The following is a 24,447-nucleotide window of genomic DNA, read 5'->3' as shown; positions in this document are numbered from 1 at the left end:
GGGTTATGTGAGCAGGGGTTCAGAGCCTACAAAGGTCAGAAGTGTTAGCTCTTTCTGGAACCACCTGACGTGGGTGCTAGGAGCCAATGTCCTCTACAAGAGCAGTACGTGTTCTTTAACTCTGAGCCACCTCTCCAGTCCCTTGGTCAGGTACGAACTCATTCATTTGACATCAGAGAACCCAAACACGATGGTTTACATGGTTTGTCCCCATTCAAGGAAGAGGTGGCTTGGGCCCTGCTGCATATCCGCTGCATGGTTTGGGCCCTGCTGCATATCCGTTGCATGGTTTGGGCCCTGCTGCATATCTCTTGCAGGAGTTCCCGGTGCAGGGCAATGGTTTTGCATGTCCTAATAATCAGCTTGTCTTCTCTCACAAAAATCTCATCTGGAGAACACAGAACCCAAGAAGCAGGTCAGCGTTGAAACATTCCCATGAATGAGGACAGTGGTCCTCTCCTAGATGCAGGGCAGGGGACAGAGCCTGGGCCACCATCATCCTTAACCAAGGAGCACACCTCATACTCTTAAGGAGGAGGAAGACTCCTGAGAATCAGCTGGTGGCAAACTCCATTCTCAAACCTTCTCCCCACACAGTCAATGGAAGCCAGGGCCTGGTCTATTGCACACTAGATCAGCACTCTGCCATTGAGCTCAATTCTCAGACCCGTTCCTCAAAGTCCCTCAGCAATAGGAAATCCTCCTCGTGGTTGGAGAGTGGCCTAGCCCAAGGCCTCTCACAAACCAAGGACAAAGGTGGCTGCTGAGGTAGGGTGAAAAGAGATTGGGCATTCTTCGGTCTCTATTTTCCAGGCTGACGGGAGACAGAACACGAGGGAGTGACGGAGCAGGAGGATGTCTGAGAGTTGAGTGTAAAACGAAATAAGATTGGATCCACACTGAACCAAGGAGGGCCCACAGGCACTGGGGCTGTGGGCTCCTGTAAGGCAGGGTAGGAGTTCCATCCATAGAGTAACGGTTGGTCCTTTCCAAGAGACCTGAACACTAAGATAGCAAAGGAGACTCCACAGGCCCAGTATACCCCTGGAGGACGTTTGATTTCTTCCTAGTGGGAACTGGGAATGAAGAGGTAGAGGCAGAATTCTGGCTATGGGGACCAAGCAGGCACGGAATGGAGAGGGGCCACAGATTGAAGTACTGTTGAGAAATAGCAGTTCTGTTTGAACAGTGAAGCATGGGCCAGGTCTGAGTAGTTCCTCTGACTACCTGCTAAGTACCACTTGGCAGCTGCCAGCCTACAACAAGGCCAAAGAGAATGAGGAGCAGGCGACACCAGAGCCCAGACACGTGTGGGAGGCTGTTTTGTGACAGGCCATTGTGCTGCCAGTGTGAGCACGTGTTCCCTGTGGGTGTGGCACCCCGTGGCCTCCCCTGTGAGAGGGGCACTGCTGTCCCTGTGAGTCTGCTGGTCAGTGGCAAACACCCAGCACCACACATGCCCCCAACACAAAATTGGTAATTTATTATTGTCATTATTAGGAGGCAAAAAAAAATGTACAGTTACAAGAATCATTTTCCAAACAGAGGTTAAATATGAGCTGGAAAGTGTAAAAAGGAAGAGGAACATCACTTTACAAATCATTAAATTAAACAAATAAACAAACAAACAAAACCCAAAGAACCAACCCCCCATGCTGAGTTCTCTCCTTGTACAACTCGGTGAGATGAGAACAGAAAATGAAATGGGCCATGGAGGTGGAGGCCCTGGGTAGAGGCAGGAGCTGGGGCTGGGAACAGTGAGGATGGGGGTCGCTTGGATGGCATGGACACTGGCTTCCTCCCTCTTAGGCCTGGTGGTCTCTGCTACCTGGTTGTGCCTGGTGGCCCTACCAAGGCTGGGGACAGAAAGGAGGCTCCTGCCGGCCTGAGTATTCAGGCCCTTTACTGGGAGACAGAAATACTTTACAGGACATGGGGACAATCACCAGTGGCCAGGCCGGTACATGCCCCAAGTACCAGCCAGTGACCACCTTTTTGCATCTGAACTTGCCCCAAGTTGACCCTGCATCTCTTCCCATCTTTCCAGTTTGCCCCTCCCAGGTCCTGATTGGCCCCTGCAGCATCAAATGGTTGATCTTAAGTCTTTGCTTAAATTAAAAAATTAAAATATATATACATATATATACTGTACACACAGGACAATAACAGAGGTGTTGAAAAGGGAGGTAGAGGGTGGGACAGAAAGTGAGGACAGGGGTTGCGGGGCCAGGGCTGTTGGGAGGAGAGGGAAGCGGGGTGAGGTGAGGGACAAAGAGAGAAAGAGAGAGGTTAGGGGACCAGATTGGGGGAGGGGATTTATTTTACAATAAAAACAGGAGTTCAAACCTCAGCAGAACGGGACTCTAGGAGCCCCAGAGGGCCCTCCCCACACTGGGTGAGGAGTAGTGGGTTTGGGGGAGACATCGGTGGGCGGGGAGCTCGGCTTCAGGTTAGGTGACTGTGGTCCCTGGTCCGAAGGAGAAGAGCCACAGTCTCAGCTTCTCCGTGACTTTGAGTGTTGAATAAGCCACTGTAGGGTGATGTCTGAGTGAGACAAGAGAGAAGGTCATCAGGCCTGCTGCCTGCAGCATCCTGCAGCAGCCCATAAGGCCTGAGAGGCATAAACAGTTCCTGAGACTGCAGCCAGGATCAAGCCAAGAGCTGTGACCCCTGTAACAGCTCCCGACTGTGATGGGAAAGACACAAAGCCCAGCAAGCACAGCAGAAAGGCCGGGAATACCTGGCTCAACCTATGATAATCTCAGAAGTACAAGAGTGAGTGGGTGGTTCCTCTAGGAACGTAGAACTGAGGTAAAGTTCAGAACTGGGCCTCCCAGCTGCCCGCTGCATCCCAGGACTACAGACAAATGGCAGGGCAGGAACTTTCCAGAGTCCTATGCTACCACACCGGAAGTAGCCCTCTCCTCTCTTCTCCCTTCTGCAAGGCCACTCCTGGTAGAGTGCCAACAACTTCCCAAAGCCACGCACCTATGTTGTCTTTCTCCTTGCAGGAGATGGAGTAGCAGCAGATCTCTCGGTCCTGGATAGCAGACAGATTCCTGCGGGGGGAGATCAGAGCAGAATCTGCAGAGGCTGGGGCAGCCAAGGGGTATGGGCTAGGGGAAAGCAGGGTCTTTTTCTTGGTCAAAGAGGAGGGCGAGGCTCCTGGAAAGATGTGTTTTGCTGCCACCATGTGGTGAACACTGAGAATAGCAACCGGCCCAGCCCAGACGTGTTCGTCAGCTGGGGTATTTGGGGAGCTGAAGCACACAAAGAAAGGCCACCCCAGCTTACATTTTCTCAATCAGCTCCTTCTCATCTAGCGCTCCCGCTAGGTCTCGCTTGTTACCGAGGACTAAGACCTATTCAGAAGAGAAGCCAAGGAGGGTTAGGACAAGGGCATGGAGCATGCCTGCATCCCCCATCTCCCCCAGTGACTTCCGGCCCGCTCCCTCTCCCACCCACTCCACCATCGCTGACCGGGATGCCTTGCAGCTGGGGCTTGTCTAGCAGGTTGTGGAGCTCGTTCTTGGAGGCCTCGATCTTCTCCTGATCTGCAGCATCCACCATATACCTGGGGAAGGCAGGCAGGGACAGCATGGGGTCACAGTGGGCCGAGGCGGGCAGGAAGAGGAGCAGCCGAGGGGAAGAACGCCTCTGGTTCCTCCTCCTCCTCCAACACCTGGTCACCTCTGGAGAAGTGGACCACCCTGGTCTGACTCAGGGAACACCTTCCCCAACCCACAGGGCAACGTGCTCCAGGCTTCTGCCCTCTGGGAAGCTGGGGCTTGTAGGTTAGCTGTAAATCTGGCCTAGATAGGGCTAGAGATAAAGAAAAGGGTTCTCTCCTAGCAGGGTACGAGGTCTGTTTCTTTCTTTTCTTTTTTATTTTTTTGAGACAGCGTTTCTCTGTGTAATCCTGACTGTCCTGGAACTTGCTCTGTAGACCAGGCTGGCCTCGAACTCACAGAGATCCACCTGCCTCTGCCTCCTGAGTGCTGGGATTAAAGGCGTGCGCCACCATCGCCCGGCTTGATGCTTGTTTCTTAAAAATATAAACATCAGGTTTAAGCTGGGCATGATGTGCATGCACCGAACCCCAGGACTTGAGAGTTGGAGTCTGCGAGTTAGAAGTCAGCCTTGTCTACATAGTGAGATACAGTGAGATTCAGGCCAGCCAGGCGTACACAGGGAGACCCTGTCACAAAAGAAAAAAAATGTTTTCTGTTAAGAAAAACTAAGCTGTGCATACATTATACACCCCCCCCCCATCTTTCTTTTCTTTCTTTTTTGGTTTCTGCATGTGGCACTAAAGTTGAATTCAGAGCCTCGTACACGCTAGGCAACAGCTTTCTGACCAAGTTACATCTGCTGTCTAGATAGAATTAAGAGGCAAGGGAAGGAATCATTTAACTCACCCCAAATTCAAGACATGATGATTTGAGTTGGGGGACAATACCCTAAGTGATACTGCAGGCCTGGCTGGCCAGTTCTCTAATTGGGTGCTACTGTCCAGAGTACATATTTACTAAAATAAACAGCATGCAAAATAAAATCAGGCTATGTCCAGGCACCAGCTATGACAGAGAGACCATGTCTATGTGATTCTACATTAGGTCTGAAGACCTTGCAGGCGGGAGGGTGGGAGATCCTACTTACACAATGGCGCTCACTCCTCTGCAGTAACGCTCCCACATGCTGCGGAATCGAGGCTGCCCCCCAATGTCCCAGAGCTGAGTGAGAAAAGGGTGGGGAGAGGGTAGCCTCAGGAGCAGGCAGACAACAGAAAGCAATTTAATCTCCCAAGCTTCCCTTCCGCTGTCCCCGCTACCCTGTGGGCTACCCTGTGGAGCACGTCTCTTTTTCTCCCTCCTGGTTTCCCTCTCTCCCAGTCCTCCAGCTTCCAGTTCTTCGGTTCTCTTTTCCCAGCTCCCCAGCAACAGGATGCCGCTCCGCCCTCCCCAGCTGGCTCTTCCCAGGGGCCTCGGTTGCCTTCCCAAACACATGTGGTCCTCAGCAGCGCTCTGCCCTCACCTTGATGGTCACGTTCCCTTTGGTGATTTTGCGCATGTTGAAACCCACAGTGGGGATCATGTCCTCATTGAACTGTCCTGACTAGAAAGAAAAGCCAGATTGGAAAAGATGCCAACATGGACAGGACCCAGATATGCCCTCCCTGGTGGGCATAGAACAACAGTCTGCAAGGTGATGCATCCGTCAGGCCAGACTTTCTCAGAGTTTTCACAGGAGGTATCTCTTGACTGTCTCTGGCTTTCAGGCAAGATGGGTGCTTATCAGCAGAGGTACCATCCTCACCTGCAGCTCTATGGGGAGGAGGCCCAAAGTCCCTAGGCAATCTCAGAGTCTCTCAGTCCAAACAGGGAGAAAGGGCTTCCCAAGGTCTAGCCTACAGTTCTTGTTACCAGAAGCCCCTTTACTCAGCCCCAGCTGAGCTAGAAGGACAATCATTACTTCCCAGAGAATGAGGCCCAACAAAAGTGACAGTAGGGAAAGAAAGCAGACACATTGTCAAATTAGTAGTGAACTGTTTTTTAAAAAATTAGGAGGTGGGCATGATGGCGCACGCCTTTAATCCCAGAACTGGGGAGGCAGAGGCAGATGGACCTCTGAGAGTTTGAGGGCAGCCTGGTCTACACAGAGAGACCCAGGACAGCTTGGGCTGTAGAAAGAGACCCTGTCTGGATGGATGGGTTGGAACTGAATTCACTACCCTCAAAATGCAGTGCACACTAAATAATTGCAGGACTATTCAAAGTGTTGACTTGTACTCCACCACGGGTAAGCCGTAATCTCTGTTATTCACGTACATACGTGTTTCCCTACTGGGTTGAAACTTCTTCAGGGGAGGAGCCAGGTCTATAGTGCTCTCTGACTATCTGGGAGTGGACAGTGATTCCACTTCCCACAATTCCTTTCCATTTCTAGTAATTTTCCCTTTCCCCCTATACAATGTTTCTAAAATCTCTGAACTATCCTAAAGTAGCCACAGGCTTTAAATAAGGCCAGACCCAACTCCTGCCAGGCCATCTTCACTTTCAAGCTAAGAACAGGTGAGAGGGTGAAGGCCATAGGGGAGGGGGCTGACTTTATCTTTAAGCCGAGAGTGACAGTTAGTGCCTTTTTGTCTCCTACCTGATAGTACACTAATTTGCTTGGCTCCCGCACAGAGGCCAGGGGCTCTGACCACTAGCCAAGGACCAGCAGATAACCAACTCTCACTCGGTGCCTGGGAGCCTCAGTGAAGTCCCCCAGGCAGACAGGATGAGTGTGCCACTCCCTTGCATCTGCAGGAATCATGCCCGGTGACAATGTATAGCAGGGGTTCCGCATTTGAGAACCACAGCTGGGTTTTGGAGGTCTGAGCCCCCGGGATGTATACTCATCCTTTGGTACCCACAGGGTTGGTCCAGGGCCTGCCTCAATTACCTGCATCTGAAGATACTCAAGTCCTTTATGGAAATGGCACTGTAGTGTACACTACAGAGTGTATCAGTACACTCCTGAAATCCCAGCAGTCAGGAGGCAGGAAGGGGGAGGAGGGAAGAATCAAGAGTTCAAGGTCAGTCTCAGCTAAATAGTAAGTTTGAGGTCAGCCTGGGCTATATGAGATCCTAGCTCAAAAACCAAAACCAAAACCAAAATCAAAAACAAAGCCTGCACACACCTTATAATTTAATTCCTATCTATCTATCTATCTATCTATCTATCTATCTATCTATCTATCTATCTATCTATCATCTATCTATCTATCATCTATCTATCTATCTATCTATCTATCTATCTATCTATCTATCTATCATCTATCTATCTATCTGTGTGTAGTGTGTGTGTCGCAGCATGCCTGTGGAGGTCAGAGGTTAACTTCTGGGAGCTGGTTCTCTCCTGCAACCTTTGTGGGATCCTGGTATTGAATTTAGGCTATGTTGCCAGGCTTGCTTAGAGATAATTAAGCTGCAGTACCTGAAAGGGCCTGATGCCTCTGATCTCAGAAGCTAAGCAGGGCTGGGCCTGGCTAGCACTTGGATGGGCGACAACTCCTGGCTCAAGTAATCCTCCGTCAGGACCAGGAGAGCTGCGACTGTAGGGCTCCTGATGGATATGGCTCACAAGTGCTTGGGAGTGGCTCTGAGCAGGGACCTGTCGTTGATCTCTGGGAACCAGAAGATCCACATGTTCCCAAACAGATGAGGGCGTATGGACCACTAGCAGAAAGAGGGATGGTGGGGGGCTATCAGACGGCCACGCCCTCCACCACTCCCTTTCTGCTCAGTTGTGAATTTGGAGCTAGGCTGCAATCAGACTATGATTTAATTTCCCTGCTAATGACTCAGATTCTGTAAGGATGGGGGCAACTTCACGTCATGTAACCCCATCTTTTGTCTCCTACTTGAATCCTCTCTAAGTCATTCTTTCTGTTTTCATTTGTGAGCTAGGGTCTCACGTATCCCAAGCTGGCACGTAGCCAAAGATGACCGTGAACTTTTTGTCCTCCTGACTCCACCTCCTTGGTGCTAGGATGACGGGCACGCGCCCCTGTGTCTAGTTTTATGTGGTGCTGGGGCATCATACACGTTAGGCAAGCCCTCTACCAACTAAGCTATGTTCTGAGCTCCTCCATTTTCCTCCTGCCTGGGTTAGGACTACAGGTGTGCTCTGCTGTGTGAGGCTTTCACTCCATCCTGGGTTAGTTCAAACTATCTGAGAGTTCTTTATGACTCAAAAACGCATCTTTCTGTGACTGCTCCCCTTTGTTCTTTAGTCCTTTTGGGTACTCCAAGACTAGTTCTTCTATGGTGACAGCCTTCCATATTTTAAGACATCTGAAATTACCTCCTTCATGGGCACAGCAACACACACCCACGGAGCACGAGAGCTCAAGACCAGACTATGCCTCAAAGAGAAAAGAAGGACCTTTCTGCTGCTCTTGGACAAAAACATATCTCCCATTTTTTCTAGTATCACAGCTTTCTTGTACTCAGTAGTTTCAGTTTCCTGGACGTACGCAATGGCTCTGTATATACTTTCTCTCTAGTTGACGTTAACCTGCTGAGCATCTGGGCTCACTGAACACAATTCCTATTCACACTCAGACCCCAGAGTTGGGAGAAAAACACAAGGAGCTTTCTCTGTTTGCTGAGACAAACAGAGGCCAAGGGACAGCAAAGGCAATTCAGAAAGTCAGCGGTGGGCATGGGCACAGAGCCCAGGGGTCTCGAACCTTCCTGTGATTGTACAGGGAGTGGCACAGTGCCTATGGGGGCTCTGGTGGGCTTGAGAAGGCTGGAGTTACCCGGATGCTGAAATTCCCTGCAGCCCCCGAAGGGGTAGTTAGTCTCTTCAGAGAAGGAAAATTTGGCTTATCTTTCAGTGGCAAATTTTATATCAAAATGGAGAATACAGAGGCTGGGGACCCGAGGAAGGTTGAATATCATAGAAACTTTTTTTTGAGACTAAGTCTCTCTCTATGGCCCAGGCTGCTTTCAACTTGGGATCTTGTCTCAATATCCGGAGTGATGGGGTTACATACATGCTTCATGGTGCTTAGTTTCAAAGACCCTCTTGACTCTGGCAGGAGAATTGGAGAATTTGGTTTCTATCCCTGACCTTCCATACTCCGAGAAGATGCTAGTCTTGAAGGGCAGAACCAGGCCAGGAAGTTGAACTCACCTAGGTGTCTGCGTATCCCTATACAGAAGCATGGCTTTAGTAACACTCCCTCGAGACAGGAGGGGATATCTAGGCTGAATGCAAGCAGTTAGTTTCTCCTTTTGAGAAATACCAGAAACATCTCCCAGACCTAAATGCCCCAAACCAAGCCACCTAGATCTGCAGAGACAGGTGGAAATCCAGGTGTTGATTTCCTGTACCGTTAGCCCAAGAGGCAAGTCAACACCAAGTCTAACCAGGGTTTCTGATCCTAGGGGACACAGCATGGCAGACAGAAAGCCAGGGGCATGTGTTAGCTCAGAAAAACCTGTCCCAAACCTCAGCAGAGTTTCTGTGGAATAAAAAGGGGCACTGGGCAGAGGGGTGTGTAGATGTCAATGGCAGAGCATGTTTAGGGGAGAGAGTGCGCGTGCCTGTGCCCAATCCATTAAGTCCCAAATCCATCCAGCCTTCCATCTGCCCAATGTACTAATATCCCCTCTGAAAGGCTCTCCAGTAAGGACGCCGAGCCCTGTGGGGCTTCAAGGTTGGGCAACAATACAATACAGGCAAGTGGCGGTACCGAAGCTGACTGGCCACACACCTTTGCAGACCTACACAACAGCATTTTTTACCTGTATATGGCTAATTCACAGCTCTCTTGAAAAACCCATCTTTGGGAACGGCGTTAGGTTCCGGGAAAAACTATGCCCCTGTCCCAAGCTTTCCCGGGTCCCAAAAGCCCAGTCCTGCCTATCTTTGAAATACAGGCTGCAGCCATTACTGCAGCTCAGCTCACACACCCAGGGAGCTCATCTTCCTCTTTTTTAAAGAGAAAATTTAACTCCTTCTCCACCATTCCTCTGGCACAGACATACAACTGCAGTCACCCCACCCCCAGTCCTGACTCCCCAAAGCCCTCGGAGCTGCTCTGCCCTGGTCCCCAGGTGGATGGCGCCCCTCCAGCTACTGCTCTCGGGTCCACAGTATCTACTCCTGCAACTTCTGAGCCAAGTGGAGTCTCCCAACTCCCTTTATGGTGCCATCCATCCTGGACCCCCGCGATACCGCAGGCCCGGGACAGGTTCCGGGGAGGAGTCTGGGCTAGAGTCGGGACCTCAGCTGACTCCTCTGCCTCTAGGGATTCAAGCTTCCCCCGCCCAGATGGGCCGGGGCTTCCGCGTCAAGCCAGGGGGAGACAGAGCCATCGGGGTGGGGCTGGGCTGGCAGGGACCCCTGGTAACACGCTCGGGCCGCGCGTCCCGTGACCCTCCACGCGCGGAGCGGGAAGGCCCGGGCACTTTCGCCCTGTCATGCCCCCTGTGCGCGAGCCACGGGGGCCTGTCAGCCTGCGGCGGACTCCCGATGCCTGGAGACCTCTCGGTGCCACCAGCAACGGAACTCCAGCTCGGTCCCCTCGTTCTCGCTACCCCGCCCCCAGCCCTGCCATCCCAGCCCAGGCCTGAGAACGGGTAGCATGCCAGCTGGTCCCCCAGGAACCGTGCTAGGCCCCAATCGCCCGGAGCCGGCTCCTCCCTGCCCGGCGCCCGGCGGTGCCCGGCCACGCCAGGCGGCGACTTGGGCTGCCTAGGGCGCGGCGCGGGCTGCCACATCTGCCCTCGTACCGCGATCACGTTGACGAAGGTGGTCTTGCCCGAGTACTGCAGCCCCACCAGCGTGAGCTCCATTTCCTCCTTCCAGAACAGGGCCTTGAACCAGTCCAGCAGCTTGTTAAACAAAGCGATCATGGTCGCTGCCGCCGGCCGCGCCCGGTGCCGGGTCCCCGCCGCCCTCGCTGCCCTCGCGTTGCGGCCCGGAGCGGCCCCTCCCCGGTGCGGCCGGGTCCCGCGGCTCGGTGCGGGCGGAGGCTGGAGCGCGGCGGCCGACGACGCGCTGCCCGCGGAACCGCTCGCCGATGGGTGTGGCCTCAGCGCCTCCTCCTTCCCCGCCGCCGCCGCCCTCCCGCGGGCCGGGCCGCGTCCTGCTCGCACCCGAGCGAGCGCGCTCCAGTCTAGCGCGCGGCCTGGGCCAGCGGCCACGGGCGGGGCGGCCGGGAGGAGCGCGACGGGGCGCTTGGGGAGAACGCTGTAATTTTATTTTCTCTGCTGCCCTCGTTTGCTCCACCCTGACTGCACCGCTTTCTGTCTTGAAGGATTGGTCGGCCTGAGGCCGGTAGCTAGAGCATTTCTAGGCTGAAGAACGGTGGCACGAAGATCTCCCAAGAAAGGGAGAGGATGTGCGGTTTTTCTCCCTGAATGTTCGCTTGTGAGCATCCCTGGGTACTTCTGAACATCCCTGGATACCGACTCCCATCCCCCGAATTGCCATGGAGAGTTACAGGCGGATTTAGAGTCTTTACTACTCCATCTTGTTTTGTTAACCACAGTTTACCAGGCCACTTGTTTTGGAAAGCAAGATAGATGTTTGAACTTGACGTTGATCTTAACCAGTATTTTTACCTTATGGAAACAGGCAAAATCAGGGCAGGGGATTCCCAGTGAGGAACATCGGTGGCAAAAGAAAAATGTGTGCTGTTTTGGCAGAAAGTGAAGTTTTCTGATAGTGGGCGGTGGCCTCTCAAGATGTCACCACCCTCCCTCGCAGGAGCTAATCCCAGGGCCTGTTCAGTCACCTGGCTGTACCTTCCTGGTCCTGGACAGTGGAGTACCACAAGTCACTGCTTTGGGTTCGATTTTCAAGCGTACTCAGATGGGGTCTGTTGTCTTAGCCAAAGGTGAATTGTTCACAACGACTGTTAGGAATCAAACCCACCCAGGAGTTAGACGACTCTCAACTTCTCCGGTCTGCCTATTGATCCTCCATATTAAGGAGCATCTGCCGTTTGTAGTTCTTCCCCTGCTCTGAAGGGACATGCTGTAGTCTGGAATTTTTTTAACTTAAAGTTTAAGCTATCATACAAAGTAATAGTTTCATTGCTCAACATTTCTGTGTCCTTGCTCCAGATCCATACACTGAAATCCCAGTCCTCAAAGTGACAGCCTCGTGAGATGACTAGGTTATGAGGGGGGAGCCCTCTCAAATAAGATCAGTGACCTTTTATCAGGAGAGGGCAAGAGACCAACCAGATCCATACTTCTCCCATCGTGAGGTTGCAAAGAGAAGGCTGTATCTATAAGTCAAAAAGTGAGTCCAGACTCTCAATCTCTTGGTACCTTGGTTGGTGGCTTTCCCATTGTTCACGTCCTGAGCAGCACATTTCTGTGGCTCATTGGTGACTCACTGTGTGGTTGTTACAGCACCGCGGATGGGTAAGCTGGTACCGCTGTGTCTCGCTGCCTGCATGGACTGCAGTTTTATTTTGTCGCATGTCCTTAGAAATACTGGGAAAGAGTGGATCACAAGGGTAAGGGTGCTGCAGCCTGTCCTGCTCCAGGGAGCCCTACTGTATTGCTAGAGAGAGCCCTAGACGCCTAAGAAGATGGAAAAAAAGAATTAGCTGGACAACCAGGAAGTCTTTATTTTTTTTCTAGAGCCTGTGCCCCCTAGAACAGGGTTGGGGTGGCAGTGAGGGGAGGGTGCCCATAGGGCTGTGCAATTGTTCCCTTCCGGACTGGCTCTGAGCTCACGGCAGCATCGGGTACTTTAGAGCCTGCTTGGGCAGCACAGATCTTTCAGGGAGCTTCAGAAAGTGGAAGAGCAAGCGCCCATCACCCCAAGGCTGAAGTGGAATGCCTAGTTAAGCTGAGGAGGAACATTGAGAAATTCAACCTCGGTTGGGCGGAGGTGGCGCACACCTTTAATTCCAGCACTCAGGAGGCAGAGACAGGCGCATCTCTGTGAGTTTGAGGCCAACCTGGTCTATAAGAGCTAGTTCCAGGACATGCGCCAAAACTACACTTTTTGTTCGCTTGTTTTTTATTTCTTTTTGTTTATTTGTTTTTTAGATAGGGTCACAAGTAGCCAGGGCTAGTTTGGAACTCTTGATTCTCTTGCCTCTGCTTTCCAAGTACGAATCTCAGGCTTGTGCCTCCCTGCCCAACAGCACTGCGTGTCCTTCAGAGAGGGCAGTCACTCAACAGGACTGAGATCCTTGCGGTTTTCACGGAGGACTCATGCGAGCCACAGCACGTCCAGGAGCTAGGACCAGACAGCGGGAATACTGTCCCATCTTCATCCCCACAGGCAGCCCAAACTGGATCAAGGGTGACTCAGGGCTTGTCTGGCTTTCTGGGGTATATAGTTCAACCCTGAGATAGGTTGTGGATCCCCAGAAATGGATGAGGCCTGAGGTTTGGTTTTAGCCCTGTGCTGTGTGCAGTGGTGATAGCCCAGCCTGTTTCTGGAATGAGTTAAGCTATCCAGGTGTGCTCTGCAAATAAATACAGGCCCAGGAAGACATGGCGGGTAGGTTTTCTAGAACCATACACAGCCCTTCGTCTCTTCTCTCCTCTTTCTTTGGTACTTCGTGGATACCCAGGGCATGCTCTAAAGTCCTGGAAGAAAAGCAGAGAGTGCTTCCCTAGAGAGTGGTTGGGGAGCAGATGGCAGGAAGCCACAGAGGCAGCAGGAGCTGCCTGATCTCTGAATGGCTCCTATACATTGCCTCTATACATTGTCTCTCCCAGAGAGCTCAAGATTGATTTTTTTTTTCAATTTAAAATAAGGTTTTACTATGTTGTTCTGGCTGGCTTGGAACTCAAAAAATGTAGATCTAGCCAGGCTCTAACTTGCAGCAATCCCCCTGCTTCTGCTCCTGATTGCCCCTGGGATGACAGGCATGCAACGTCACACCTGGCTCTTCCAGTGATCTCAGCTGCTAGGTCTGATCACCTCTCCATCTCCTCTTAAGACATGTGTGGAGGCGGGCCAATCGGGGTCCTTGTTGTCTTCTGGGGGGGGGGTCACAGGTATATGGGTGGAGCAATCTTTGTAGGATGTAGAGGATTTAGCCAAAGTTAGACCAGACTTTTCCCTGCTCTTGCATCTGTCCTGTGTGTGGGCAAAGCCTTAATGGAAGAGGATTTGGCAGTTACTGTCTCAGCAGCCCCAGCAGCGTGGCTACATCTTGAATGGTTTTCAGGAACATTCTGTTTGCTTCTATGATGGTAGCAAAGGGCTGACTCTTGGTGTCATCAATGGGAAAAAAGCCCACAGAGAGCACATGAGATAAGATGAGCACCCCAGCTCCTTTCTCAGTCCATTTCAAGTACCAGCTTCTGTCTGTAAGTTTAGAGCCACAGGAAGCTCCCCTATAGTCCACCGGGGGTCACTGGAGAAGGCAGAGGAGTGGTTGGTGGTGAAGCCCCATGACCAAGCTCCTGTTGCTTGCTGGAGCAGTTTCCTGGGACTGTAAGCATCCTCATTAATGAAGTCCCCTTTCCTGTGCCTATGAAGAAGCTGTCCCAGTGCACACAGCCCACTTCCTCAGATCCACCGTCCCAGGTGGGATCAGGGGCTGGGCTCCTGGGGCAGCTGGGCTGCATACAGGGCCAGCGTGTGGTGCAGGAACTGGTACTGTTCTGCAGTCTGGATCATGCCTCCTCTGTAAGCAGAAGCAGAGAATGAGGATGAGTCAGAATACCCGCCCTGTGCGTGTGGCTAAGCCTTCCCTCCCATCCTGCTGGGAAAGCCCGACTCTCTCCTCTCCATACAGTCACCCTTTCACGGTCTCCTTAGTGCCCCTTCTCAGGGCAGTCCCAAGGAGGGAAGTGCAGGGGGCGATGCCTCATCTGGACTGTCTCTTATCCACCCAGCTCTTGAGCCAAACCAGACCTGATTTTTCAGGTTGGGACAAGAATGTGTTCCCATGCTCAAGTTTTTTACTTCTCAATAAAAACAGTTAACCCGGGGCTCAGCAGTTAAGAGCACTGGCTGTTCTTCCAGAGGACTGGGGTTCAATTCCTAGCACCCTCATCACAGCTGGAGTCTGTAACTCCAATTCCAGGGGATCTGACACCTTCACACCAGTGCACATAAATTTAAATAAATAAAAAAGTTAGCCTTACATGTGTACAGCAGGTCCCATTTCTAAAACATTCTCAGAAGAGAACCCATCCCTTTTCCCAGTTTGGGAAATAGACATTACCTCTCTAGATAAAAATGGAGGTGCTGAGTGTAGTGGTATACATCTTTAATCCTAGCACTTGGGAGGCTGAGGCCAGGCAGATCTCTGTGAGCTTGAGGCCAGGCTAGTCTACATAGTGAGCCCCAGGCTAGCCAAGAACACAGAGAGACTCTGACTCAAAAAACAAAAACAAAAAACTGTGGTAACAATAGTGGCACACGTGCAGCAGAGTCTGAATCTGCTTCTCCTCCTCCAAGCCCAGTGAGTGCTATAGCTACCTTGTATCTAGAGCAAGTTGTATCTTTTCAAGAAATTAGCCAAGACAAGAGTCTCCCTATGCAGCTCACATTGGCCTTGAGCTAACTAAGTAGCCCCACACTGGCTTTGAACTCTCGTTCACCTGCCTCAGCTTCCTGAGTGCGGGATTACAGACCCGCAGTCTCATTCTTCTCCTGGACTGAGTTCTTGTTTCCTAGCTTTCCCCTGAGTAGAGGACTTAGGAGGTGGTGCAGGAAACTTCAGGGTGACACGTTTAACTCCAGGCCCCCAAGCTAACATGTCAGATGATCTTTCATGCGGGCTTAATTACTGGCAAAACAGAAAGCTTTTTAAATAAAATGAGTTGCTTGCTTTTCTCCGGGAGGGCCTGAAGGCGAGTGCCCAATAGCTCAGAACCACCAACGCCATTGCCAGTTAACATGGCTGCACCTGCTTCCTACGGACCCACCTGTCTAGGCGCAGTTGGCATACGATGCCCAGAATGTCCACTTCCCCTCGGGCCTTCAGCTGCTGGCAGCCGATGCGCGTGGCGATGAAGCAGCCTGTCCGGCCAATCCCTGCACTGGATGTAACCAGAGAGAGGATGGGAGGTCACAGGAGACCAGGGCACAGGGGAGACAGGTGAGCTAGGACGGTTGGAGCTAGGCTCCAAACAATGAAGAAGAAAGGGGCCAAAGTTCTTTATCCGTGAGGGTGAAACTTTCGTACCTCCGACTTCAGCGTCCTTGGCATCCTTGATGCAGGCAGATAATAGCTTGTCCTGGACAGGTTTGTGAGTCTTACTAGCCTCCCTCTAGGCCTAGCCCAGCTCTTCTTTTGCCTCCTGGTCCCTATAGACTTTAATTAACTTATTTATTTTTGGTTCTTTGAGACGGGATCTTACTATGTAGCTCTGGCTGTCCTAGGATTCACTATGTAGACCAGGTTGGCCTTGAACTCACAAAGATCAACCTGCCTCTGCCTCCTAAATGCTGGAATTAAAGGCGTGCATCACTATGATTGGCTCTGTGAACTTAAAAAAAATGATTTTTTAAAAAATTTTTTGAGATAAAAGCTCATGGGCCCTGCTAGCCTGGAATTTGCTATGTAGTCCAGGATGGCTTTAAACCCCCACCTCCTAAATGTGGGGATTATAAGTGTAGATTCCCATGCCCAGAGTTTAGTTTTTTTGTTTGTTTGTTTGTTTTTTGAGATAGAGTTTTACTCTGTAGTTCAAGGATTCCTGGCACTTACTATATAACCCGAACTCCCTGTAACCCTCCTGAGTGTTGGGACTTGCTGGGCAGTCCAGGCTGGCCTCAAATGCACAGCGGTCTGCCTTGCTCTGCTCCCCAAGTGCTGGGATTAAAGATCAGATCTGTCTTTCTTACAGTTTGTTTTACATGTTTTTTATTTATTTTAATCTGTGTGTGGTGAGTGTGTGCATGTGCACATGTGCCACGGTGCCTGTATGAAGTGTGTGCATGTGAACACATGTGTCAGGTGCCTGTATGAAGTTAGAAGGCAACCTTCATGAATCTTTTCTCTCCTTAGACTCTGTTGATCCCAGATATTGAACCACGCTGCCAGGCTTGCTGCAGGTGCCTTTACCCACTGAGGCACCTTGTTGGCTCTAGTTTTGCTTTTGTTTTCAATAACGGGGTCTAGCCGTGTAGCCCAGACAGGCCTTAAAGCCGTAGTCTTACTGCTGCAGCCTTGAGCATGCACAGCCCTGGGTGCACTGCCATGCCCGGTTCCAGTGCACGTTTTCATGATCGCATCTCTGTTTGTGGTCTAAGGCTTCTAACAGCGCCTGCCTGTGCACTGGCCGTCCCTTGAGCATTCCCTGTCTGACCACAACCTCCTCCCAGCTCCAGAGCAGCTTCCACAGATGCTCTCAGGCCTCCGTCCTCTTCTGTTGTCCTCTTCTTGGCTCTATCACCTTGAGATTTCTTCCTGTCTTCCCTCACAGTCCTCTCTTTCTTGCCCTTTCTCCTTAAGTAAGCTTCACATGTACTTCTAATAGAAGCTACCGGTGACTCCTGGCACTTAGATCTGGTGGTTCAGGCGTTGCCTCATTTGTGCTTTTTGCCTCTTCGTTTTTCCTCCTCCTTTTCCCCTCCTCTCCCCTCTCAACATGTTATCATGAAGCCCAGGCTAGCCTTGAACTCTCTATGTAGTATAGACTGGCTTTGAACTTCTGATCCTCCTATCTCTACTATATGCCCAGGGAATAAACTAAAAAATGGATATACCACCAGTAGCAGGGTCAGAGGATAAGCCTGGGGCTTATTCATATGGTGGAAAACCAGTCTTGAAGGCTGGTAAGGACATCATGAAGGGACCTTGTAGAACTGGCTAAGACACCTACATTTGCTATTTTGTTTTATTTTTTGGTGATGCTGGGAATTGAATCCAACATCCCAGATTTACAATTTAAAAATAATGCTTGGAAGCCAGGCGCTGCTGGTGGTGGTGGTACACACCTTTAATCCCAGCACTCAGGAGGCGGAGGTAGGCAGATCTCTATGAGTTTGAGGCCAGCCTGGTCTATAAGAGCTAGTTCCAGGACAGCTAGGAAGAGAAACCCTGTCTCAAAAACAAAACAAACAACAACAAAAATAATGTTTGGGGCTGGGCACAAGCAACAATAACAAATTCAACAAAACCAAAACCAAAACCAATCACTAAAAGACCCCAAGCAAACAAAAAAGTTGTCCAATGAGTAAATGAACTCCCCAATAATGGAGACCATGTTTATCTCTCTTCTACCTGACTAGAAACTTCCCGTAAGCCAGGGATCCATAGAAACGAAGTAATAATGCCAAATCTCTTGGACCAGAGATTCCTGTCTGGGTAAGGGTTGGGTCTGTCTGATATGGTATTACTTAGATGCCTGCCCACAAGAGACCTAGTGGGCAGGGAAAGCAAGCACTGGTTCTAGGCTGTGGCTGTGGCTGGAGAGGACCCTACCTGCAGTGGACCACGATAGGCCCAGAGTTGGCCGCTGTCTCTGGGCTCTCCACCTCAGCCACCAGGCGCAGCAGGGGCCCAGCCGATTCTGGAGTCTGGTGGTCTGGCCAGGCCGAGAAGAGGATGTGCTTTACTGACCGGCATTCCTCTTGGTGCTGGGGTGTGAGAAAACGAGGGAATAAGGCATGAGATGTGGGCTCGGCTGCTGCCTACTCCTGGTGCCAACAAGTAAGTACTAGACATCAACTCAGAGAGGGTGAGGCTGATTCTCCTGGCCATTTTGCAATTCATCTTCTACCAAGGCCCACTCCAACATTCAAGGAGAGAGAAGTGATTTTTTTTTTTTTTTGTGAGAGGGAGGAACCCAGGCTCAAGTCTATCTGCCTATCACACAACCATGGGTAAGTGCGTTTCTGGTAAGTGGGCACAGTGATATCTTTTTGATTTGCTTCCCAGGATGCTTGAGAAACAATGAACTGATACAAAAATAATTTGAAAGTGTAAGAATGTGTACAGCATCAGAAAGCCCTCCATCCCTCCCTCCCTTAACTCTAGTGGGAGCCTTGCTATATTGTTCCATTCAGATTTCTCCTCCCACCGTGTGTGTTCCAGGGATCGAACCCAGGTCATCAGGCTTGGCGGCAGGGCCCTTACCCACTGAACAACCTTTCTGGCCCCTAGAAAGCATTTTTTAGCACATCCATGTGCGTTAGCCCATCCCTTTTGATCTCTCCTCACTCTGCCAGCATTCTCCTGGGTCTCTCCTCTCTCTTGGAGCCTGGATATGTAGCCTGGGGAGGGGGTGCTTCTGGTGGTCCCAATTTTGTTGTTGGTCTTTTTTTGTGTGTACATCCCTATTAAATTAGAGGTGCCCCTGAGGGTTGTGCCTATTTCTTTTTTCTTTTTATAACACCTCTTTTAAATGTGGGGTCAAGGCTTAAATTAGTAAGCTTGGTCTCTAGTGAAGGTGGAGCCGGAATTCCAGAGATGCTGGAGCAGCCCAGACCTCCCATTGTTTCAGGGGGCGGTACCTGGATGGTAAGCCGCCTCACACCTCCCATTGATTCAGGGGGCGGTACCTGGATGGTAAGCCTCCTCACACCTCCCATTGGTCTGTTTCAGGGGACGGTACCTGGATGGTAAGCCGCCTCACACCTCCCATTGGTCTGTTTCAGGGGACCGTACCTGGATGGTAAGCTGCCTCACAGTATATTCCGGGTGTTCTTTAGTGTCCTGGATGCGGACCCGGAAGGGCCCATAGGTCTCCTCTTCTGTGGGCCAGTAATGTACACATTTCTAGAAGGGAGAAATCTGGGAGTCAGAATGGCAAAGTTCATAGGTGGAGCAAGGCTAGGGCAGCGGAGAGAGGCCTGGTGTTCCCTCCTCGTATCTCACCCCATGACTCAGGTCAGGGCCTGGAGTCCGACTCGCCCAAGTTTAAACTCTATAGTGTCACCCACCCACATTTTGGATGTGCACAGCTTCCCTGGGGTGTCTGTATATCAGGAATCTTCCCCAGAGATCTGATCTGGGACCTGTCAGCGTTCTCAGCTCCCATGGACGCTTCTGGTCTGCTCTGCATGGTTGGAGTGGTAAGGTAGGGTACAACCTTTCCGGGTGACCCTGCCTCCTACCTCCTTGCCCTCTCGAAGCTGGGTGAGCATGACAATGAGGCATACTTCTTCTTGCCACACCATCTCCCAGAAGTCCGCTACAGTGTTTGGCATGGGGCCCTGGGTGGCAATGTAGACCTTCTCCTGGCCATCATAGCCCTAGGGGGACAAAGCATGAAGGACAGAGATTGGGATTAGGCGAAAGCTTGCCAACGTGAGCGCTTAGATGTGCTCACACACAGACACGCACCCCGGAAGCCACGTGCTGGAGGAGGGCATGGGATACACAATGAGAAACACCTGAGTTCAAATTCCTGGCCTGCTGTTTCTTCCTGTGGGGCCAGAAGCACATTCCCAGCCTCTCTGAGACTCAGTTTCCTGACCTGTAGACTGGGCCTACCGGTTACCTCATAACACAGTGTGAATTAAACTCAATAAAGAAGTTTATTGGCGGTCTCTCGCGGCAGGTGCCATATACATGTTTATTCCTGTCTTCTGCTGTTTTCTTCTTGTGTAAGATTTAGTAGTCCTCAATGTTTGTAAACAAACATTTCCCAGTGCATGGATCCCGTTTATATATTTGGCACCAAAATCCAGCATACTCTTCCTAATCTGCTCTCCTCCCTTCCATCATTCCTGGCTTCCATCATCATCCATGCATCCTGTTGTTTACCTAGTTCCTGCTGCCAAGCATCTTGTTTGCTTTTGGGCCAACAGCTTTGCCCCTCAGCACCCCAGACTACTGTCCTACCGCATTTGGACACAAGGGGGCACTGCCTTTACATACGCCTACCACACCAGGTGACAAGTTGGGCCAACTTGCTTTGAGGGTGCTATGATTTAGCTGGTACAGGGTGGGGGATGGGGGAGAGAATGATTGTGGGAGAGGAGATATGGGGAGAGACAGACGCGGCTCTGGGGATCTAGGAAGGTCAATGAAGTTGAAAGGTCAGAAGGTCCCCCTTTCTTCTGCTGGCATTGTGCGATTTTTAAGGAGCCAACTAGCCTCTAAGAAACTAGTGACTAGGCTCAGCCATGTCAACTTATCGCCACATCTGAAGGGTGGTCGTGGTAGGGTAACGGCGTAGGTTAAGGTGTTTGGGAAATGTGAACATCTTTTCTAGGTTGATTTGGGGGTTGTTCAGTGTGTCGTTCCCCACCCCCTCAGTCTGGCAGAGAGAGCTATGACAAGAAGGAGCAAGGAGGGAAAACACAGACCCCCGAGGCCTGGTCACAGCTGGATGGTATCATGTGGCATTTTCATTTTTAAAACCAGCAGCCAGGCAGGCACTCACTCGGATGTAGTTGGCATTGATGTAGTCACCATCCTCCTGGCTCTGTGCCCGGCTGAGACAGACGCGGCTCTGGGGATCTAGGAAGGTCAATGAAGGTGAAAGGTCAGAAGGTGACCAACAAATGCAGATTCTAGTAGTCAGAGGAAAGAATGCCCTCACCTTGTTCACAGTACTGTGTGGACGGCAGGCATTCAGATGAATTATTTTATAGACAGATAACAATACCTATGTATTATAAAATATAATATTTCGTGACAGTAGGGATACACAATGTTTTTGAGCAGGAAAGTGATATGATCAAAGTGGGAATATTAACTGAATGTTGCTATGTAGGACAGACCATAGAACTGCAGAGACCAATTGGGATATTGTCATATTTTAGCCTTGAAATGAGCGAGGGTATAAAATGGGAGGGAACTGATAGGCATAGGAAGAGATTCTGCAGAGGAAAAACTTTTGTTCTGATTATGAATACGAGCTTCAGATGAATACATTGTCTAAGCTATCACTCAACCGTGAGGGATATTGGCCTCTCTCTCCAAAGGTGTGGGTCTTTTCCCACTCACACCGGATGAGGGATAAAGGAGCTGGCTTCCCCTCTTTGGGGGTTGTATCGCTTGCTAGAATTAGTCCAAGGCCAAGGGCTAACAAACTCACTTTGCCCAGTGTTCAAAGAGCCTTGGTCTATTCACGCAAGCCGTGGGCCTGGAGGCTCAGCCTGGGGCAGGACCTGTGTGCTGGCCTGATTCAGACCACAGTTCTGGAAGTCACTGTAGTAGGGTCCAGGACTCAAGTGTGCCTCTGAAAAGCAGGGGGTGTGAGACCTGAGTCTGCCTGTGTGAGTTTACCCCTACCACACAGGCCCACAGTAAACCTCTGTGAATGCTATCTTGTAACCGCTGTCTATCTCTGAGATGCCAGGGTGGTGCTAGTATTCCTCTGTTGAAAGACGAGGTCTCAAGCATTGCTGTTCCTCCTTGACTGAGGTGAGTGGTTTTTATTTTTATTCTTATTTTTTATTTTATTCATTTTTGTCAATGTCTCACATAAACCAAGCTAGTCTAGAACTTGCTATATATTGGAGACTGGCCTTGAATTTCTGGCCCTCTGCTTGCACCACCAAGTGCTAGGATTACTGCAGGTGTGCACCACCGTGCCTGGCTTCTTGCCTTCTCAAGTTCTCCACCCCCAGGAACCCTGCCCCCTTCACCTCCACTGTGGTCCTTACTTGGCAAGATGGTCTTGTATCGGTCCTTGGAGGCATGCCCAGGGATATCCAGTTCTTCAGGGTTGACAAAGTTTGAAGGGATCTTCTGGCGGGGGGAGTAAATGAGTTAGCATCTGGTACCCCTTCCCAGCCTCTTTTTCTCCCCTTCCATCCTCTGAGCAAGGATGAGGACAGCAAGGAGAAGAGAGGCCAAGAAACCCATGATGGTTCGATATAGAAGGGTGAAGTGATGTGGAGGGGACCCCAGCTTCTTACCAGGAACTCCTCCTCTAGCTGCTTGGGGCTGGGTGGCTGGTGCTGTAGACCCCAGCGTGTAAGGGGGTGTCCGGCTGTGCGCAGAAAGTGTATTGTGACCTCCCGGGGTGTGTTCACCGAGCAGATGGGTTCCACGGCGCCCAAGGACCTCACATCCAGCATCAGAGCCACACTGGAGCCCCTTCTGCAAGCACAACCGTCCGGCGCAGTGAGCATCCCAGAGTGCCTGCTCTCCTCTCAAGGACTTGTTGCAGAGCCTGACTGAGGAGGCCACAAGTCTTTCTCTTGACCTAGAGGCTCGGGGCACTCAAGGGTCAGGCCCTTTACAACGTTCCCCTTTTCTTTTATCAGATAGAACAGAGTAGGCTGCAACTCTTCAGCTCCTTCCTGTTGCTTACCTCTTCTACCCCCAAGCTGGCACAGAGGCTCCACTGTACACCCAATACCGTGAAGGCCCCTGGACGTGTCCCAGAGACTTTGGGAGCAGGCCCACGGATGACATGAAACTTGGTGCCTCAGACACAAAGGATGGGCAAGCAACATGCAAATGAGCCCGATTAGTTTTCTTTCTAGGCCTTGAGGACTCTTAGGTTGTTAGAACTGGAAGGCTGGGTGTGAGGGAGGGAATGAAAGCAGCCCAGGGCAAGGAAGACCCTCTCTGCGAAAGATCTCACCTCTCCTGCAGGCGCACATGCTTCTTGGCTGGAGCTTTGGTGGGTGGAGGCTGGGTCATGGCTGCCCCCAAAAACAAGGTCAGTGGCTGTGCTCTGGAGCGCCCCTCACAGGCCTGGACCATGCTGGGGTAGATTGCTGGGTCAAGGAAAGCTCACTCAGCCATGAGGACTGCCTGAAAGACAACGTCCTGTATTTGCTGACCTCTGACCTGCCTCACTGTCTAGAAGGAGGCTCCTAAACCCAGGCCAGCCCATCCTCTTGGTTTTTACTGGAGGCGGCTTCCCTTCCCAAGGAAGTGGCCTAGCTTTTTTATCCTGTAAGTCCAGGAACTCTTTGTTGGGCCATAGGACAGGGGACAGTCTGGGGTTAGAGGAGGAGGGAGATACTAGAGTGTAGGTATGGGTGAAGACAGGAAGTAATCCGGAAGGAGGAAGAGAGGGGTACCCAACTCCACAGGGCTCTAAGCTGGGGTCCAAATGAGAACGACAGACTGCTGTCCTCACAGAAGGAAGGGAGAAAGTTCACAGCTTTCTAAGTCTGCCAGCAGGCTTCTCCAGCGTGAGAAACTGAGGCCTCTAGTAGCGTTGGAACCAGTTGGGGACCCAGGTAGGCCATACTTCTGGTGTGGTCATCCCCTCATTGCTGGCAGCTCTACCCCAAGATCACTTGTGGCTTCTGGGGTCTCTAGCCAGCGCGGTAGGCTAGGGGTGTTTCCTTCCTCCTCCTTCCCATCCCCCAGTCTCCCGCCTCTGTAACCGTCACAGGAAATGGCCTCGCCAAGCCTTAGAGCTCCAGCGCATGGTGAGGCTACAGCTGGCGGTACGAGAGAGATGGGGCACAGAGGTGATGAGGGTATCTCCTTTGGGGGCAGGCCCTGTCTCCCAGAGCTAAGTCACAGGTGCCATGGTGGTGGGATTAGAGTTGCTAACCTGCGGGGACAGAGGCTTGGAACCCTGTGGGCCCATGCAGGTGTGGCTGGGACAGCACCCTCCCATGACAGGAACAAGCCTTTTGCCTCTCTCCTCCCAGCATTCCGTGTGGCTCCTCTGCCCTCCACTTACAGGGACACCAAATAATGCCACTACTCATGCCTGGCCAGACATGGTAGCCCCAAACTCATGCTCTTTCTCCCCATCCTCAGAGACGCCCTCCTGTTCCCAGGGCTTCCCCACCCCAGGGCCGTAGTATGCCTGTGCCCACTTCAAGTACTTACTGAAGCAGCTGTGTCCCCCAGGCTGCCTCTTGCCAGCTGTCTGTCAGTCCGTCTATCTTTGAGGACTGAGAGGCTTCAGGAAGCCAGCTTCCTCCCTCCGCCCCTCCTGGCTTCCACCCACGCACACCCAGCTGCGGGCTGCCCTCCTGCGCCTGCTGCAGCTGCCACCAGGGGTCGGTGCCTCCTCCCTGTGCCCTCCGAGAGCAAGCTGGTAGTGTCGTGCCATCCTCGCTGGGTGCAAAGGC

At 51.5% G+C, this 24,447-nt stretch overlaps 2 protein-coding genes across 3 annotated transcripts; both read right to left on the bottom strand.

The window, feature by feature from the left end:
- Window positions 1–1,459: 1,459 nt before the first annotated feature.
- Arl8a (ARF like GTPase 8A) lies at window positions 1,460–10,621 on the bottom strand. Its single transcript, XM_075988045.1, has 7 exons — window positions 10,293–10,621; window positions 5,035–5,115; window positions 4,660–4,733; window positions 3,481–3,574; window positions 3,295–3,362; window positions 2,989–3,059; window positions 1,460–2,544 (listed from the first exon to the last, which is right to left on the bottom strand). The coding sequence occupies exons 1-7, from the start codon at window positions 10,413–10,415 to the stop codon at window positions 2,495–2,497; spliced, it is 561 nt and encodes a 186-aa protein (XP_075844160.1). The 5' UTR covers window positions 10,416–10,621; the 3' UTR covers window positions 1,460–2,494.
- A 1,531-nt stretch (window positions 10,622–12,152) lies between these two features.
- Ptpn7 (protein tyrosine phosphatase non-receptor type 7) lies at window positions 12,153–24,301 on the bottom strand. 2 transcript variants are annotated; one of them, XM_075988042.1, is made up of 10 exons: window positions 24,203–24,301; window positions 22,989–23,161; window positions 22,315–22,498; window positions 22,060–22,144; window positions 20,832–20,908; window positions 19,558–19,695; window positions 19,109–19,219; window positions 17,924–18,078; window positions 15,420–15,533; window positions 12,153–14,170 (listed from the first exon to the last, which is right to left on the bottom strand). In XM_075988042.1, exons 2-10 carry the CDS (start codon window positions 23,108–23,110, stop codon window positions 14,077–14,079), a joined length of 1,080 nt encoding a protein of 359 aa, XP_075844157.1. In that variant the 5' UTR covers window positions 23,111–23,161; window positions 24,203–24,301; the 3' UTR covers window positions 12,153–14,076. The 2 variants fall into 2 exon arrangements, with proteins under 2 accessions (XP_075844157.1, XP_075844158.1); XM_075988043.1 differs by having other exon boundaries at window positions 22,060–22,141; window positions 24,203–24,291.
- Window positions 24,302–24,447: the final 146 nt, after the last annotated feature.

The sequence above is a fragment of the Microtus pennsylvanicus genome, chromosome 10 (genome assembly GCF_037038515.1).
Source record: "Microtus pennsylvanicus isolate mMicPen1 chromosome 10, mMicPen1.hap1, whole genome shotgun sequence".
NCBI lineage: Eukaryota > Metazoa > Chordata > Mammalia > Rodentia > Cricetidae > Microtus > Microtus pennsylvanicus.
This window is presented reverse-complemented; position numbering and strand designations above follow the sequence as displayed.